This window comes from Etheostoma spectabile, chromosome 7, assembly GCF_008692095.1.
Source record: "Etheostoma spectabile isolate EspeVRDwgs_2016 chromosome 7, UIUC_Espe_1.0, whole genome shotgun sequence".
NCBI lineage: Eukaryota > Metazoa > Chordata > Actinopteri > Perciformes > Percidae > Etheostoma > Etheostoma spectabile.
Window position 1 is genome coordinate 1933558 of NC_045739.1, and position 15819 is coordinate 1949376.

Below are 15819 nucleotides of genomic sequence, written 5' to 3' on the forward strand. Positions count from 1 at the left end.
AAACACAAAGTCACATCTACATCCAACCTTCATAACACATCACTGTAACATGTCTTTGTATTCTCCTATATGTTGAACACCCATAATTATACCTCCCAGTCAGGCTGAGAAAGTAAAAGAAATCGGCCTCTGAGAAGGACTAGTTCATAAATGTTAACTAGAGGCCGTCTGTTTCTTCTATATGTTAAGATGAAATATATTGCCTTTTTGGACCCAAGCATGACACCAAGAGCTTTTCGAGTCATGCCGTTTTCTTTTTCATATACACATACAGGTTGATGAACGTGAGGGTTTGACTTATTGGAGGACAAAAAGACCTCCAAAGTAGACATATGTAATGGTTGGTGGGGACAACCATCAGAGACAATGGCAGCAGTAAATGGGTCAGGTGGGGCGCCTGGTTAGCTCACTTGGTAGAGCAGGCGCCCATAGATAGAAGTTTATTCCCCGACGCAGCAACCACAGGTTTGACTCTGACCTACAGCCCTTTGTTGCATGTCAGTCCCCTTCCATCTTTAAGCTGTTCTATACAAATAAAAGGCCTAAAATGCCCACAGAAATGGGTTTCATATTTGGCTCGCCTCCATTGAGGAAAGCCTTCATGTGACCAAGACGCTTTATTTCTCGCTTGATCCTTCTGTTGTAAAGTGAACTGGGCAATAACATTACTGCAGCAGCCACATCCTAACGCACGCTGACCCCTATTAAATAATCTGCAGAACCACTGTATGTGTATGACATGGTTCCCTGAATTTAAAGGAGAATTCCGGCCAATTTTTGTTAATCTTGATCGCTATAAATATGTGTAACAAACACCGACCGGGAGCTGGTGTGTCCGTTTAAAACAAAACTACTATGCCAGCAATATTCCTTCCACTGACAAATACAAAATGGACCCAGACCAGACAGCTCGTAAATGTAGCACTTTATTCTAAAATAGGTTAAAAGTTATAAAACAGCTAAAAAAAAAAAACCACAAGTAATAAAAATTAAAAAACTGAGTTTTGAGAAGCAATCTCCTTGCCGCTGGTTCCCAGTGTTTGACAGTCTGTAGTTATGTTGATCTCCAAGATGCGGCCGATTCCGCCCAGGGAAGCCTAGGTTCTTCCTTTACGGCGTTTTCCACACGGCCGACACTAAGGGAAAACAAAGGCAGCTCTCAGTCAAGTAAGATGCAAAACAGTTCTTTCCCACACACTCCGGAGTACAGCTGGAAGACTTTCCTTCACTTATCTGCGTTTAACTCCTCATTTGGGTGGCTGCAGTCCCCCTGTTGCTTCGGGCTCTAAGGACGTAATCCGGTCTGCACCACGATGCGTTCACCCGCACTTCGGACGACTTGTCCCAAAGGCACCTACTCCAGCCCGTCAGCTCGTCTTGGCTTCCACTGTCCTCCGTGTCAGTCGGTCTCTCCTCTGCTCTGCTCTGCCTTACTCTGCTCCTCAGCGTTCCCTCTTCTTTCATTTATCATTTTGGTTTCTTTGGCCTCCTTAAGCATTACCTGGGCCTCCTCCGTGTCCCCGCTGGCACAGGCAGCAAGGAACTCTGCAGCCCTGTCAAACCTCACACTTTCCTGTCGTTTGAGGAAAGGGCTGCTTTCATCTCTGCCTACACACGGCTGGTCTTTTGGCGAGTCGTTGAGCTTGGCCCCCGGTTCCCTTGCTCTGTTCTCGGCATCGCCCCGCCACCTCAGCCTGGGCAAGGCCAGAGCTTTGTTGATGCATGAGCCGGCCCAGCGCGTCAGCTGCCGCTGCTCCCGCTGCTCCCGCTGCTCCCGCTGCTCCCGCTGCTCCCGCTGCTCCCCTGCTCCGCTGCTCCCGCTGCTTGGTCCTCCCGAGTTCCCCCTGCTCCCCAGCTTCACATCTTCTTTTCTCCCCTGTTGCGTTCCTTTTCCTCCTTTTCACTGGTAAGTCACCCTACTACACCTGCTTCCCATTAAGCTTAGGGGCTCACACCTGTCCTGCATTGAGCTCGTTAGTTAGGTCTGAGAGTTAAAGGGGGAGGAGCTCCAGTCTTGTCAAAATGGTGTATCCACAATAGTTCATGCAATAAAACAGTACATGCAATAAAACACAAACAAACGGCAAGCAGAATAAAACATGCAAACGTTAAAACTCTAAAAACACATGCCATAAGTCAATTTAAAAAAGCACTCACAGCAATACACATGCACTTATGTTAACGGTACAGAATCCACTTTTGACATATGAAACTACTTTTGATTGAAAACCCCCCGACCTGAATTGGTGCAGGCAACACAGAGTAGCTGCAGCTACGTGTACAAGCTTCCACTGAGCTAAAACGGCAGTTAACAGGGCAACTTTTAGAGTGTCTTTGTGCCTCTTAACAGACACACAATGCAATTATTATGTCTGTACAACATGGACAGGGCCCTTACGTAACATCAAGATGTGTCAGACATTGTTTAATTCACCTACCCTGTCTGGTTCTTGCCGGTGGGTAGCTTGCTTGCCTGGTTAGCTGCTAGAGCTAGCTAGCTGTTATTGATAAGTATGTTCAGCCAGGCTTTGTGAAAATCATAACGCAGCAGTTCTGTGTGTATTTGTAGCTCATCCATTTTGTGTGGGATCGATCTGTGCAGTGTCAATAACTTGTTACAATGTTACAATGTCGGACTTGAAAACAAATCTTGATATATGTAAGAGCCCTGTTTGTTACGGTAGCACAGACGGACACAAGCGCACGGCTCAATAATGATAAGATTTATTGGGAAAACAGGAATTAGGGATTGGAAGTGGGAAGATGGACGCCAAGAACAGGGAAGCGGAGGACCGGAGGTTTGGGGGGGGAAACTCGGGACGTGAGGGTGTCTGGAGACCAGGAGCCGAGTAGGAGACATGGACAAGAGGAGCGGAGAAGTAGGCTGATGGAAGCAAGACGCGTGGGAGGAGGACCGGGGTTTGAAGCCAGCTGATTGGAGATAAGGAAGACAGGATGGAACTGCAGGGATGAAAACAGAAAAGTGAGTACATGGAACACAAGAAGACAAAACTTGTATGGTTAAACGCTGACAAGGATCACCAGCAGAGATTGGAAGTAACGAAAGTAAAAAAATTCGTCACTGTACTCAAGTACATTTTTCAGTAATTTTTACCTTACCTTACTTTACTATTTATTTATTTTCTAACATTTTCCAAAATGTACTCGTTACTTTAGTTTTGTACAAAAGGTCGTCTATCAGGTGTGATTATGAGTGCATATCGGAGAATAGCGCGGACACGCGCCTCACACCGCGAGCGGGCACGCACGCCACACGCAGAAAAAAGTGAGAGAAAAGAAAAAGAGACTAGCTGTTAAGAGGATAATCGGTTGAGATTGTGTGTGTGCGTCCTTGAGAACTGTAAGTCTTATAACTTACAATATGTTGTCAGTTCATTTTATTGTTTTTTAGTTCTGGCACATTTAAAGTTAGCTAGTTATTTAGTTGTTTGTGTTCTTCACTTGTTACCTAGGTTACACCTGGCTGTTGATTCATATGCCGATTGTTGAGCGCCCCTGCACACGTTTGCATTTTAAGTGCATTATTTGCTAAAGTAGTTACACTGCATTCAGATAAGGTAATGATTATTGGGTTTATTGTTATTATTTACTAACATATATGATTTCTATGCAATGTGTAAGGTAGCTTTTACAATGTTTTTTATTTCTTTGCAGAACTACACACAAACACACAGCCAGAGCAGAGCTACCCACACCCGTGTTTGTACTAATTGTGATAAAGCATCAACAGAGAGAAGTTGTCTCCGTCTCTGTTTTAAAAGACACAATCTAGTCCTCACTAACAAGTTTAGAATAATTTCACTGGAGTTCTCGTTATTTTTTGCAACATCAATACCAAATTTAGGCTGAATCCCATTTCTCCATCTTACCTCTACCCCTTGGCCTTACCCCTACCGCTTGGCCCTTGAAACCAAGTGGTGAGGGCTAGGGGTGAAAACATCCCCCCAGGAAATGGGACACCACTTGGTGACATCACCATACAGTATTGATCACAAACTTCCAAGATGCCGTCCCTGTCTATGTCAATTGAGTGGGGTTTGACAACAGTGTCATATGCATTTATATATTTGTATATTTTCTACTTATTTTATGTTCACTTTGGTGGGGCAGAGGCAGATGTTATCTGTGTAGTACTAAGGTCTGATTGCATTACACATGTGTACACAAACACATGGTGTGTTGTTTTAGTTATCACCGTTTTGAATGTCATTGAAACATTTTGTTAGCAAAAATCTGTCTTTATTGCCCAATAAATTAAACATAACAGGCAAAAACATTACATAAAATATATTATATTACAGAACCATTATCAACTATTAGAACCATAACTCACATGTCACACCCATAAAAAGTCACTCAAATGTGTAAAACTAAAAAAGACCACAAACTTAAAAGACACAAAATTAACTACAGCTGTAGTTATTATATATATTAAAATATTTATATGAAATATATGACTGTATACATTGCATAGACTGTATATATACTGTATATATACAGTCCATTCGATATATACAGTCCATTTAAGGCAGAGAAATGCGGGACTGTTGTGCAAATCAACGTTAATGTCAGCGGTTAACGATTAGTGTTAGCATAGCAATCTAGCATTTTTTAAAAATTTCAATTAAGAACATGGTTGCAAGTATAGCTAGATGCACAGGACTGTATAGACCACAAAACAAGACTGTCGTAATTTTAAATCAATTATTTAAGCCGAAAATACTTACATTTATGGGTCTCTCTGGTCAATGCGGCAGCCATTGTTGCCTGTTGCACAATGTCTGTTTTTTGGTGAAATGTTTTTATTCACTGTCTATGGTTCCAAGGGCCATACACTATAGTAGTGACTAGGGTGACCAGATGTCCCCGTTTTCCGTGGACATACCGGTTTTGGTGACCTGTCCCCGGCTGGATCTGTCCCCGGAAATGTCCCCGGTTTTCACTGTGACTGACAGACCTGTTATTGGAATAAAAGAAAGAAAACATTGACCAAACGTAGCTGATAGTCGCTCCCCCTCCCCCCGCAGCCTCAAGTCAGCCAGAGCCAGTGCTGCTCAGAGCTCAGAGATGTTTTAGAAAGCCGTATTTTATCATGTTAAAATTACAGCCCCTAATGAGAACAGCTGTAGGTCTGGTGGCCCTGTTTTAAGTTTTACAAAAATAAAAGCATGAGGTGTTTTGGAGGTATATACGCTTCTGAGCTGAAAATGTCCCCAGATTTTGTCTGAGATATCTGGTCACCTTACCATACACCCCTTACTTCTCGTTCAAAAAGAGTATTGGGACAGCACTAGGTCTCGCGTGACTGCGCAAAACCTGGGGTAAGGGGTAAGGGGTAGGGGTAAGATAGAGAAATGAGATTCAGCCTTAGCCTGGAGCTAGAAAAAAAGCTAGCTAGCTGGAGAGGGGAGGAAAAGAGTTAGCCTGGAGCTAGAAACAAAGCTAGCTAGCTGGAAGAGGAGGAAAGGAGTTAGCCTGGAGCAAGAAATAAAGCTAGCTAGCTGGATGTGGGAGGAAAAGAGTTAGCATGGAGCTAGAAACAAAGCTAGCTAGCTACCATCTGTTATGTTGGATACTGGTGTAACTACTGTAAGATCTTATTGTAATCTACCAGCTGTAGGGGAGAGCCGGGACAGTTGAAAAACTTTTTAATTAAACGGAATTTACAAAGCCGTTGTGTCACACTGAAAGATATAATTTTGTCACTAGCAACCTACACGTGTCATCTCTCAAATACAGTTGCATTTATAACTTTGAACAAAAACATTCAGGAATTATTACCGCAAAAGTTGGACGTGCATAATGTTTCATCTGTCCTTCCTGGACTGGACGAATGAAACAGCATGGGGGGACAAATGAAACAAACAGTTTAATCCATATAAACTTCCCACAACCTTAATATTTTACTAAATATCATGGATGGTACTTCCAAAAGGTGTTATTTTAAATAGATTGTTGCAAGGCTATATGTCTTTGTGAAAGTCTGTTAACAACTAATTGCCGTCATCCTGAAGCGCGTATGAAGCGGTTATTGAAATATCATGCACTGTGGATGATACTGCCATTTTCATAGCTAGAACAGTACGTTTTTCCATTTATATTGAGGAAATTGTTGTTTCACTAGGTTTTTACATGGGTTATACCACTGGACATCCAAATAACGCCCCACAGCCCGTCAGTCTCCATAAGATAGTCCTGGAAAAAGTTGTTGTAGCCCAACTCCACAATCACCTTCACAGCCATAACATTTATGAAAAATTTCAGTCCGGTTTTCGAGCAGCACACAGCACTGAGACAACCCTGGTCCGTGTCGTGAATGACCTACTTATGACTGCAGACTAAGGCTCACCATCTCTCCTCCTCCTACTGGACCTGTTGGCCGCCTTTGACACCGTGGATCACAACATCTTGTTTCACCGTCTCCAGTCTGTAGTAGGACTTTCTGGGACCACATTAAGCTGGTTCCAGTCCTACCTCAGGCAGGACGGAGTATGTGGCTCTAGGACAGTCCCAATCATCACCCCACACAGTCAACTGTGGAGTGCCACAAGGGTCCGTCCTCGCTCCAACCCTTTTCACCATCTACTTACTACCCCTCGGTCAAATTATCCATGAACACAAAGTTTCATTCCACTGTTACGCATACATACATACATAAAAATGGACTCCAATTAAATAGTAGCAAAACCGAAGCCATCCTGATCGGTACCCCACACCAAACCCAGTCCTCCTCCCTCAGCAGTATACCCATTTTTGATCATCACATCGCCCTGTCTACCTCTGTTACAAACCTTGGAGTCAGACTTGACTCAAATCTTACATTTGACACCCACATCCGCCACCTCTGTAAGGTCTCCTTCCTCCACCTCAAAAACATTGCCAAACTCCGTCCCTCCCTCTCCCAACCAGATGCTGAGAAGTGGATCCATGCCTTTGTCTCCTCCAGGTTGGACTACTGTAATGCCCTCCTTATCGGGATCCCTGGCAGGAGCCTGCTAAAACTCCAGCATATTCAGAATTGCGCTGCCAGGGTCCTGACGAGGAGGCGCAAATATGATCACATCACTCCGGTCCTGAAATCCCTCCACTGGCTGCCCATTAAACACAGAATTCACTACAAAATCTGTCTCCTGACCCACCAATGCATACATGGATCTGCCCCTACCTACAGTGCCTTGCGAAAGTATTAGGCCCCCTTGACTTTTCAACCTTTTGACACATTTCGGCTTCAAACATAAAGATATAACATTTTTATTTTTGGTGAAGAATCACCAACAAGTGGGACACATTGTGAAGTGGAACGAAATCTATAAGATATTTTAAACTTTTTTTGCAAATAAAAACTGAAAAGTGGTGCGTGCAAAATTACTTCGGCCCTTTACTTTCAGTGTAGCAAACTCATTTCCAGAAGTCCGCGGGATCTCTGAATGATCCAATGTTGTCCTAAATGATGATGGTGATAAATAGAATCCACCTGTGTGTGATCAAGTCTCTGTAAATGCACCTGCTCTGTGATAGTCTCAGGGTTCTGTTGAAAAGCGTAGAGAGCATCATGAAGACCAAGGAACACACCAGGCAGTCCCAGATATGGTGTGGAGAAGTTTAAAGCCGAATTTGGATACAAAAGATTCCCAAGCTTTAAACACCCCAAGGAGCACTGTGCAAGCGATCATTTTGAAACGGAAGGAGTATCAGACCACTGAAAATCTACCAAGACCTGGCCGTCCCTGTAAATTTTCAGCTCAGACAAGGAGAAGACTGATCGAGATGCAGCCAAGAGGTCTATGATCACTCTGGATGAACTGCAGAGAACTACAGCTGAGGGGGGAAAGTCTGTCCATAGGACAACAATCAGTCGTACACTGCACAAATCTGGCCTTCATGAAGAGGGCAAAAAAGAAAGCCATTTCTCAAAGATATCCATAAAAAGTCTCGTCTAAAGTTTGCCACAAGCCACCTGGGAGACACACCAAACATGTGGAAGAAGGTGCTCGGGTCAGATGAAACCAAAATCAAAACTTTTTGGCACAATGCAAACGATATGTTTGGCGTAAAAGGCAACACAGCTCATCACCCTCAACACACCATCCCCACTGTCAAACATGGTGGTGGCAGCATCACGGTTTGGGCCTGCTTTTTTTCCCGCAGGGACAGGGAAGATGGTTAAAATTGAGGGGAAGATGGATGCAGCCAAATACAGGACCATTCTGGAAAAACCTGTTGGAGTCTGCAAAGACCTGAAACTGGGACGGAGATTTATCTTCCAACAAGACATGATCCCAAACATCCAGCAAATCTACAAAGGAATGGTTCACAAATAAACGTATCCAGGTGTTAGAATGGCCAGTCAAAGTCCAGACCTGAATCCAATGAGAATCTGTGGAAAGAACTGAAAACTGCTGTTCACAAACGCTCTCCATCCAACCTCACTGAGCTCAAGCTGTTTTGCAAGGAAGAATGGGCAAGAATTCAGTCTCTCGATGTGCAAAACTGATAGAGACATACCCCAAGCGACTTGCAGCTGTAATCGCAGCAAAAGGTGGCTCTACAAAGTATTAACGCAAGGGGCCGAATAATTTTGCACGTACCACGTTTCAGTTTTTTATTTGCTAAAAAAGTTTAAAATATCCAATAGATTTTGTTCCACTTCATAATTGTGTCCCACTTGTTGGTGATTCTTCACAAAAAATAAAAAATGTATATCTTTATGTTTGAAGCCTGAAATGTGTCAAAAGGTTGAAAAGTTCAAGGGGGTCGAATACTTTCGCAAGGCACTGTACCTCAGTGAACTTTTCACCCACACACCACCTCACGTAATCTCCGCTCCTCCATCTCCACCTACTACCTGCACCAACCTAGGACTAAACTGTCTACTATGGGAGACAGGGCCTTCCAGGCAGTCGCCCCACGGCTTTGGAACGCCCTCCCAAAGACCCTAAGGGCCCCACAAACTGTGGAGATTTTTAAGAAGGGCCTAAAGACATTCTTATTTCAAAAGGCCTTTTAACAGTCATTGTTTTAATTTTAGTCTCATGGTGTTTTATTATTGCTTGTTGATTTTGTTATATTCTTGAAACTGTTTTTAACTCCTTGCTACTGTAGCAATTTGAGATTTCAATTGAAATGTAAAGGGCATTATAAATAAAATGTATTATTATTATTATAAGATAATGTGGAAAAACCGACTCCCCCTACCTGGTGGGATCAGTTATATTTTCTAAAACAGCTTTTCCATGTCTCACCTCCATAAATAATTGTATAAAAACAGATACTGCGGAACCAGGTTCCAGTTGGGGTTCGGGAGGCAGACACCGTCTCCATATTTAAGAGTAGGCTTAAGACTTTCCTCTTTGATAAAGCTTATTGTTAGGGCATCAAATTGAATATTGTTAGGGAGTGAGGAGTTGCAGCGTCCGCCTAACCCGGCCCACCTGCTTCTCGTCATAGTTGTCTGATTTATCTATCATATAATCAAGCATATAATAGACTAAAGGGAGACTTGGCATACAGCCCGATCCGGTTGGGGAGAGTTCTAGCCTGACCAGGCTCCTCTCTTTACCCTGTCTCTCTTGGTTATGCTTTGATAAAGCTTATAGTTAGGGCATAGAATTGAATATTGTTAGGGAGTGAGGAGTCGCAGCGTCCGCCTAACCCGCCCCACCTGCTTCTCGTCATAGTTGTCAGATTTATCTATCATATAATCAAGCATATAATAAAACTAAAGGGAGACTTGACATACAGCCCGATCCGGTTGGGGAGAGTTCTAGCCCGACCAGGCTCCTCTCTTTACCCTGTCTCTCTTGGTTTTGCTGTAATAGTTTTAGACAGCTGGGGACATCCTTTGATACACTGAGTTCCTCTCTCCTCTATCTTCCTATCTTTTCATTTATGTGCATCCATGTCCCAGAAATGCGTGTTACTAACCTAGCTCTGGGGAGTCATTCCCTGGAGTCCTTATGTTCTTTTTTCCCCAGCATGTTCCCTCGGATCAGGGATGCTCCAAAATCATGGTAGCAGCTGTCTCCATGGTCCCGCTACACGTTCTGCGGTGCCAGGTTCATCTGCTACACTCTGCAGTGCCCAGCTACGTCCTGCTGTGCCTTGTAATGCCGCACAGTGCCCTGCTATGCCAAGAACTACTACAAAGAACTGCTACAAACTACTATTTTTTTCTATTTTTGTTATTTCCACTAACCCCAACCGGCCCGTCAGACGCCGCCTACCAAGAGCCTGGGTCTGTCCGAGGTTTCTGCCTTAAAGGAAGTTTTTCCTCGCCATCGCACTGTTGCTTGCTCTGGAGGAAACTACTACAACTGTTGGGTCCTTGTAAATTCTGGAGTGTGGTCTAGACCTACTCTATCTTAAAGTGTCTTGAGATAACTCTTGTTATGAATTGATACTATAAATAAAATTGAATTGAAATTGAATATTTGTTATATATTTATTATATAATATATAATATTTACTTAAAATCCATGGAGTACCAGCCAGGTCGGGGACAGTTGAAACAGCTGTTTCAACCATCCCGACATAGAAATATGCCATTACAGCCTGTTTTGCTTCTCATGTAAACAAGCATGAAATATGAAAGTCTGGGATTGTGAAGAACACTAAATGCTCTACTGAATAAGCATGTAGTCAAACCTTTAAATTAAAAACACTCATTAATAATCAAAAAAATGTAACCGCTATTGAAGTTTACTTTTGACCATCAAAACTGGTTTATCGGCTGTAACTCCGCGATAAAAGGAAATAACAGGGAGATATTTGACTGATCTGAGGAGGTTATTATGCTCTATGTGTTGACCTAAGGAAGTCTGTCTATCATCATCACACTCGGAGAAAACTGGAATGTTTCATCCGTCCCGCGTTTCAATCATCCCGGCTCTTCCCTACTGTAGTACCTGTATTTGAATTAAATACCCGGTACATTTACAGGGTTCAAACTGACAAAGTGGTGGTGTTTGATTATTGCTGATCCAAATTACTCTGTCGCCCTTCTGGTTGTTGTTGTATATGGTCGTAGATATTTGGTATGTCGGTATATACATCTATGGTATATGGGGATATTTTTGACTATGTTTCTTAAAAACTTGTTTCTTAAAAAGCTCTCTGTCCACTGGAACTGGAACAGCCGGTACCTTCTGCAGTTCAGGCAAATAAAGGCTACAGCTTTTATTTGAGGAATTACGGTAACTGTTATACAAAAACCCCAAAAGGCATCTACTCACTCAGTTCCCAACTTCAGTAGGCTACTTGTTTTAGTAGTACCAACAATAATGATAATAATTTCTCCTTTTTATAATCTTTGTCATTCAATTGTTTCTGGAATATTCATTAGCCAATTCAAATCACTTTCTAATGAATTCATTTAGTTTTGACCTTACCCCTGAAATTGCTTCCTTGATCATTGGATCGGTGTCGAATCAGCAAGAGTCCTCTGTGGTTCTGATCCTCTCTCTCTAAATGCTTTTTAAGCGAGGTATGAGGCGATCTTTTGATCCCTGGATAGCAAGTCCTCAGCGACCTAAGGAGTCCTCTCCCTGCCTCCAACCAATGCTGCCGACAACGCCAGATTGTTGGAAGAAACCTGTTGCAGCAGAGTGTTTTTGAGAGTAAAACAAAAATAAGAGAGTTGAGAACTGAAACTGAGTTTGGTCTTTGTATTTTATTCATTAGATTAGATTCAACTTTATTGTCATTACACATGTACAGGTACAAGGCAACGAAATGCAGTTTGGGTCTAACCAGAAGTGCAATAGCAGTAAGTGCAGGATATATACAATGGTTCCATAAGTGCATAAGTGAATAAATATGCAGGTATTGGAATAACTATGTCACACAGCACAGTAGCACAATTTGGAAAAGTCTTCAACAAGGTTGAAGAAAAAATTGCCTAATATACATCCCAGAGTCTAACAGCACCCCTTTGTTAACATGACTCAGCATTTCTGACAGACAATCTAAACACATTAGACAGTCTGGTGCCACCCTGCTTCTTCCCCCCCCCTTCACACCAATTAGCCCAAGGTTACCAATCCCCTTTATCTCAACTGCCAAGGAGTGAAAGAATGTGCAGGGAGAGATAGTTTACGGAGACCTTGTACCTTATCTAGTCATGAACGGAAAACAAAAGTAACACAAAAGATTCAAGCTTCCTTTTTCATTTCAGCATGTGAGAACCAACCATAAAGAGAGACGAAAACAGAAGATCATTATTAGAATGCAATTTTCCCACTGAAAATTTTCATCAATTTATATTGATTGACTATCGAAAATAATGTAAACCTTAACACTGTTAGTCAGGTTTGAAGACGGTCTCTCATATAGCTAGGCCGCAAACTGGGCTTGATCTTGAAAACGTCTACTGGTGTGACAGCACTTTCCTACAGTGTGACATGAAATCAGCGTCACACTGGTGGAAATGGCTGTCACACCAGTGGATGTAGGCTCTAGCAAGAGGTAAAAATCCATCACTCACTAACCTAATTTTCCCCTTTTTCCCCTTTTAATTGAACTTTTCACATATTCACATTCAGTTTATCACAATCATTTAACATCAATACACATCTGGAGAGACATGGTTTTCATTGGACAGGAAGGGAGTGGGAAGGGAGGCGAGCGGAGGAAGTTCCTCCTCCTCGCTGTCAGAGGAAAGCTGAACAAATTCTGGCGTCCGCATGGCGATCGGCTTCTTGTAGCCGACGATCAGACACTCGTCCTCGTCTCCGCTCCCGCCGGTGATGTTGTTGAGCAACGGCTTTTTGTAGTCGACGATAAGACACTGGTCCTCGTCTCCGGTGCCGTTGCTGAGCAACGGCTTTTTGTAGTAGACGATAAGACACTGGTCCTCGTCTCCGGTGCTGTTGCTGAGAAGCGGCTTTTTGTAGCCGACTATAAGACACTGGTCCTCGTCTCCGCTCTCGCCGGTGCTGTTGCTGAGCAGTGGCTTTTTGTAGCCAACGAACCGACAGTCGTCCTCCTCTCCGGTGCCGTCGCTGAGCAGCGGCTTTTTGTAGCCAACGATCAGACACTGGTCCTTGTCTCCGGGCTCGCTGGCCAGTGGGCACGCCGACGCAACACCAGCGGTGGTGTAGGACGGGCCGGGGGTCTCATCGTCCCACGTCGCCAGGCCATGGCAGCTTCCTGTCTGCATCACGTTGTCCTGGACGGAAAGAATCACACAAAACAAGATTTTAAGCTAATGACTTTTCCCAACATTTTTGCACTATTTTTGTAGTTTTTTTTTTTTTTAAACCAAGACTGCTTAAATCGACAAAAGATGGGTTGACTCTTTTTTTTCTCCGTTTTTTACACCCCACTCCCCACATTTTTGCTATTTCTGATGTTTTCGTTGCATTTTTTCTGCTATTTTCCGAAGTGGTGTCACGATTCAGATTTTTGACCAATGAGCTTTTTTATTTCTACCTAAATACAAAAAAATAATTTCAAGAAAAAAAAGAAAATATAAAACACAAATGTAAAAAATTTAAAAGACTGTTAAAAAATTTCAAACATGTCAAAAACCTTAAACTAATTTAAAGAAGGGTCAAATGTAAAAAAAAAAAAAACCATTAAAGTCTGGATGACGTTGATAAAAATAGACTTTTTAAATTTACTTTTTGGGGATTTCTTTCACCGTTTTTGGTGCCTTGTAACATTTTGACACTTCCAGAAGAAACAAAATAGAAAAGACAAACCACAATAATAAAAACATAATTTCACATCCTTTGGGATGGTTATTATCTCCATATTTGTTCCTGTAAGGTTGGAAAAGCTTGAGCAGATAATATATAGATAACACTCAAAAAGCTTAAAGACAAGAAGAAACAAAGCGAAAAGAAACCACAATTAACCTTTTTCACATCAGACATTTTGACTTGTCATAGCAGGAAAAGGACAGCTGAAATTAATAACCTTAACGATGGCTCAGTTCCATCAAGTGTCCCAGTGAGCTATTTCCATTAGTCCGCGTGCTCAACACCAGGGCCTCTCCTAAGTGGAATGCAGCCATCATTAATGGTTGTGAATACACCTGTGCTTTTCCTACTATGGACATGTCAACATGTCTGCCGTGAAAAAGGACTATAATAGTAGAGTGACGCCGCTCCGTCTGGCTTGTTTATTTTTTAGTAGTTTTACTTTTTCTCACTAATACATTGATGATTTTATTTGATGTTCATACTCAGTTCATTAGCAAAGTTCATAGTTATATATAGCGAGGCTACGCTTTCCTTTACAAAAGTTATATCAGTTGGATTGGTCACAGGATAGTCACAGCAGCTGCATTTTGGGTTAAAAACAAGATTTGTTGGGCAGTTTTTATATAGCAAGGCATTTGATCATCTCTCCAGCGTAATTAGTTTTATACAGGTTGGAGTCTGACATGATACCTGACCTGCGTCTTTGACCGGAGGATGCATGTTAAGTTTACCGCATTAGCCTAAGCTTACAGCCCATTCACTAGGACAACCTTCTGTTTGAAAAAACTATCAAGTGTTTTGGGATTTGATGAGGAAGGAGAGAGAGTTCCAATTGAGAATTAACAAAAAGGTTTAATGAAACAGCGTGATGAAGATGATATGAAAACAACACTGCAGCTGACAGTGGACTGTATTCGACATGTTCCCTCTTCAGAGACACATTGAACAGCCCAAATACCACTCACATATTCCCTGCACCTGGGTGCGGTTCTTTTTCACCTGGTGTATTTAAACCCATTGTGTTGGTCACGTTGTTGGCATGGTAACATGTTGACATGTATTGTTGGCTTCTTCGCTGTCCAATGAGAAGGACAGGGATCTAAACTCTGCGTCTTTGGGGTCATTTTTGTACACAGATCAAAAGGTTCTATCATGTAAATGAGAAATTCTTACAAAAATACAGTTAATCAACATTCTATTGTCTTAGCCTAATCTAAGACACCAGGGGGTTGGTGACAGAAGGTTAATTCTTATTGTGAAGCAAAATGCTTCTTTCTATATGTTAAATGCCAGACTTGACCTGATCAACTTTTTAGAGTCAGAGGAGTAGAGGGGGAAGGAGAAAAAGGGCCGTCTTCATCTACTCTTCACTGAGACAAAGGATGATAATTAAACAGCTTGATATGGAGTCTACACCATTGAATCATTAAATCATATCTTCCCAACCCGACTGCAGCATACATCAACAGAAATACCCTGTTTTCCAACTTTTTAAAATACAACACTACCCACACAACTTCATGCATAGGCTACATCTGCTGGAGTAAGGATAAGGAAATATGTAATAAGTGAACTTTACCTTTACTTTATGGGGGAGCTGTGTGACTTCTGCGGAGCTTCTGTGTCAACACGACATTCTCCGATGCCCAAGGTGTGTCTTCCAAGGATCTCGTCTCAACCAAATCTACACGGCTCGCAAGGAGGGAAAAAAATAACCACGTCTCTGGAGTGTGTATGTGTCTGTGTGTCTCTGTCTCTGTGTGTGTATCTCTTTCTCTGTGTGTGTGTCTCTGTGTGTGAGAGTGTGTGTGTGTGTTCCACCAGTTTCTCTCCACTGGCCAATGTGATTTCATAAAACCTTGCATAAAACCCTTCCAACTTGTCCCAAACTGAACTTCCGTGAACTTGAGCAACAAGGAGTCATCGTCCAATACGTACCTACCTTCTCCGGCTCGGGTCACACCAACATTTTCTTTAGGTTTTTAGATTTTTCTGTTGTGTTTTTTGAAATGCTTTCGTTTGGTGACCTTCAGGGCCACCGTAGTAAATCACTTGTAGAGACAACAACATCTGCTGTTCGGTGCATTGGGACACG

At 42.5% G+C, this 15819-nt stretch overlaps 1 protein-coding gene and 1 long non-coding RNA gene across 3 annotated transcripts; both read right to left on the reverse strand.

Moving 5' to 3' along the window:
* Positions 1 to 2329: 2329 nt before the first annotated feature.
* On the reverse strand, positions 2330 to 14067 carry LOC116692184 (uncharacterized). 2 transcript variants are annotated; one of them, XR_004332650.1, is made up of 4 exons: positions 13871 to 14067; positions 10958 to 10967; positions 10137 to 10142; positions 3421 to 3433 (listed from the first exon to the last, which is right to left on the reverse strand). It is a non-coding gene; the product is annotated as an uncharacterized LOC116692184 (long non-coding RNA). The 2 variants fall into 2 exon arrangements; XR_004332651.1 differs by lacking the exons at positions 3421 to 3433; positions 10137 to 10142; positions 10958 to 10967 and adding an exon at positions 2330 to 2342.
* On the reverse strand, positions 12143 to 15457 carry LOC116692167 (E3 ubiquitin-protein ligase Topors). Its single transcript, XM_032520257.1, has 2 exons — positions 15304 to 15457; positions 12143 to 13186 (listed from the first exon to the last, which is right to left on the reverse strand). Exon 2 carries the CDS (start codon positions 13175 to 13177, stop codon positions 12581 to 12583), a length of 597 nt encoding a protein of 198 aa, XP_032376148.1. The 5' UTR covers positions 13178 to 13186; positions 15304 to 15457; the 3' UTR covers positions 12143 to 12580.
* Between the last annotated feature and the right edge of the window lie 362 nt (positions 15458 to 15819).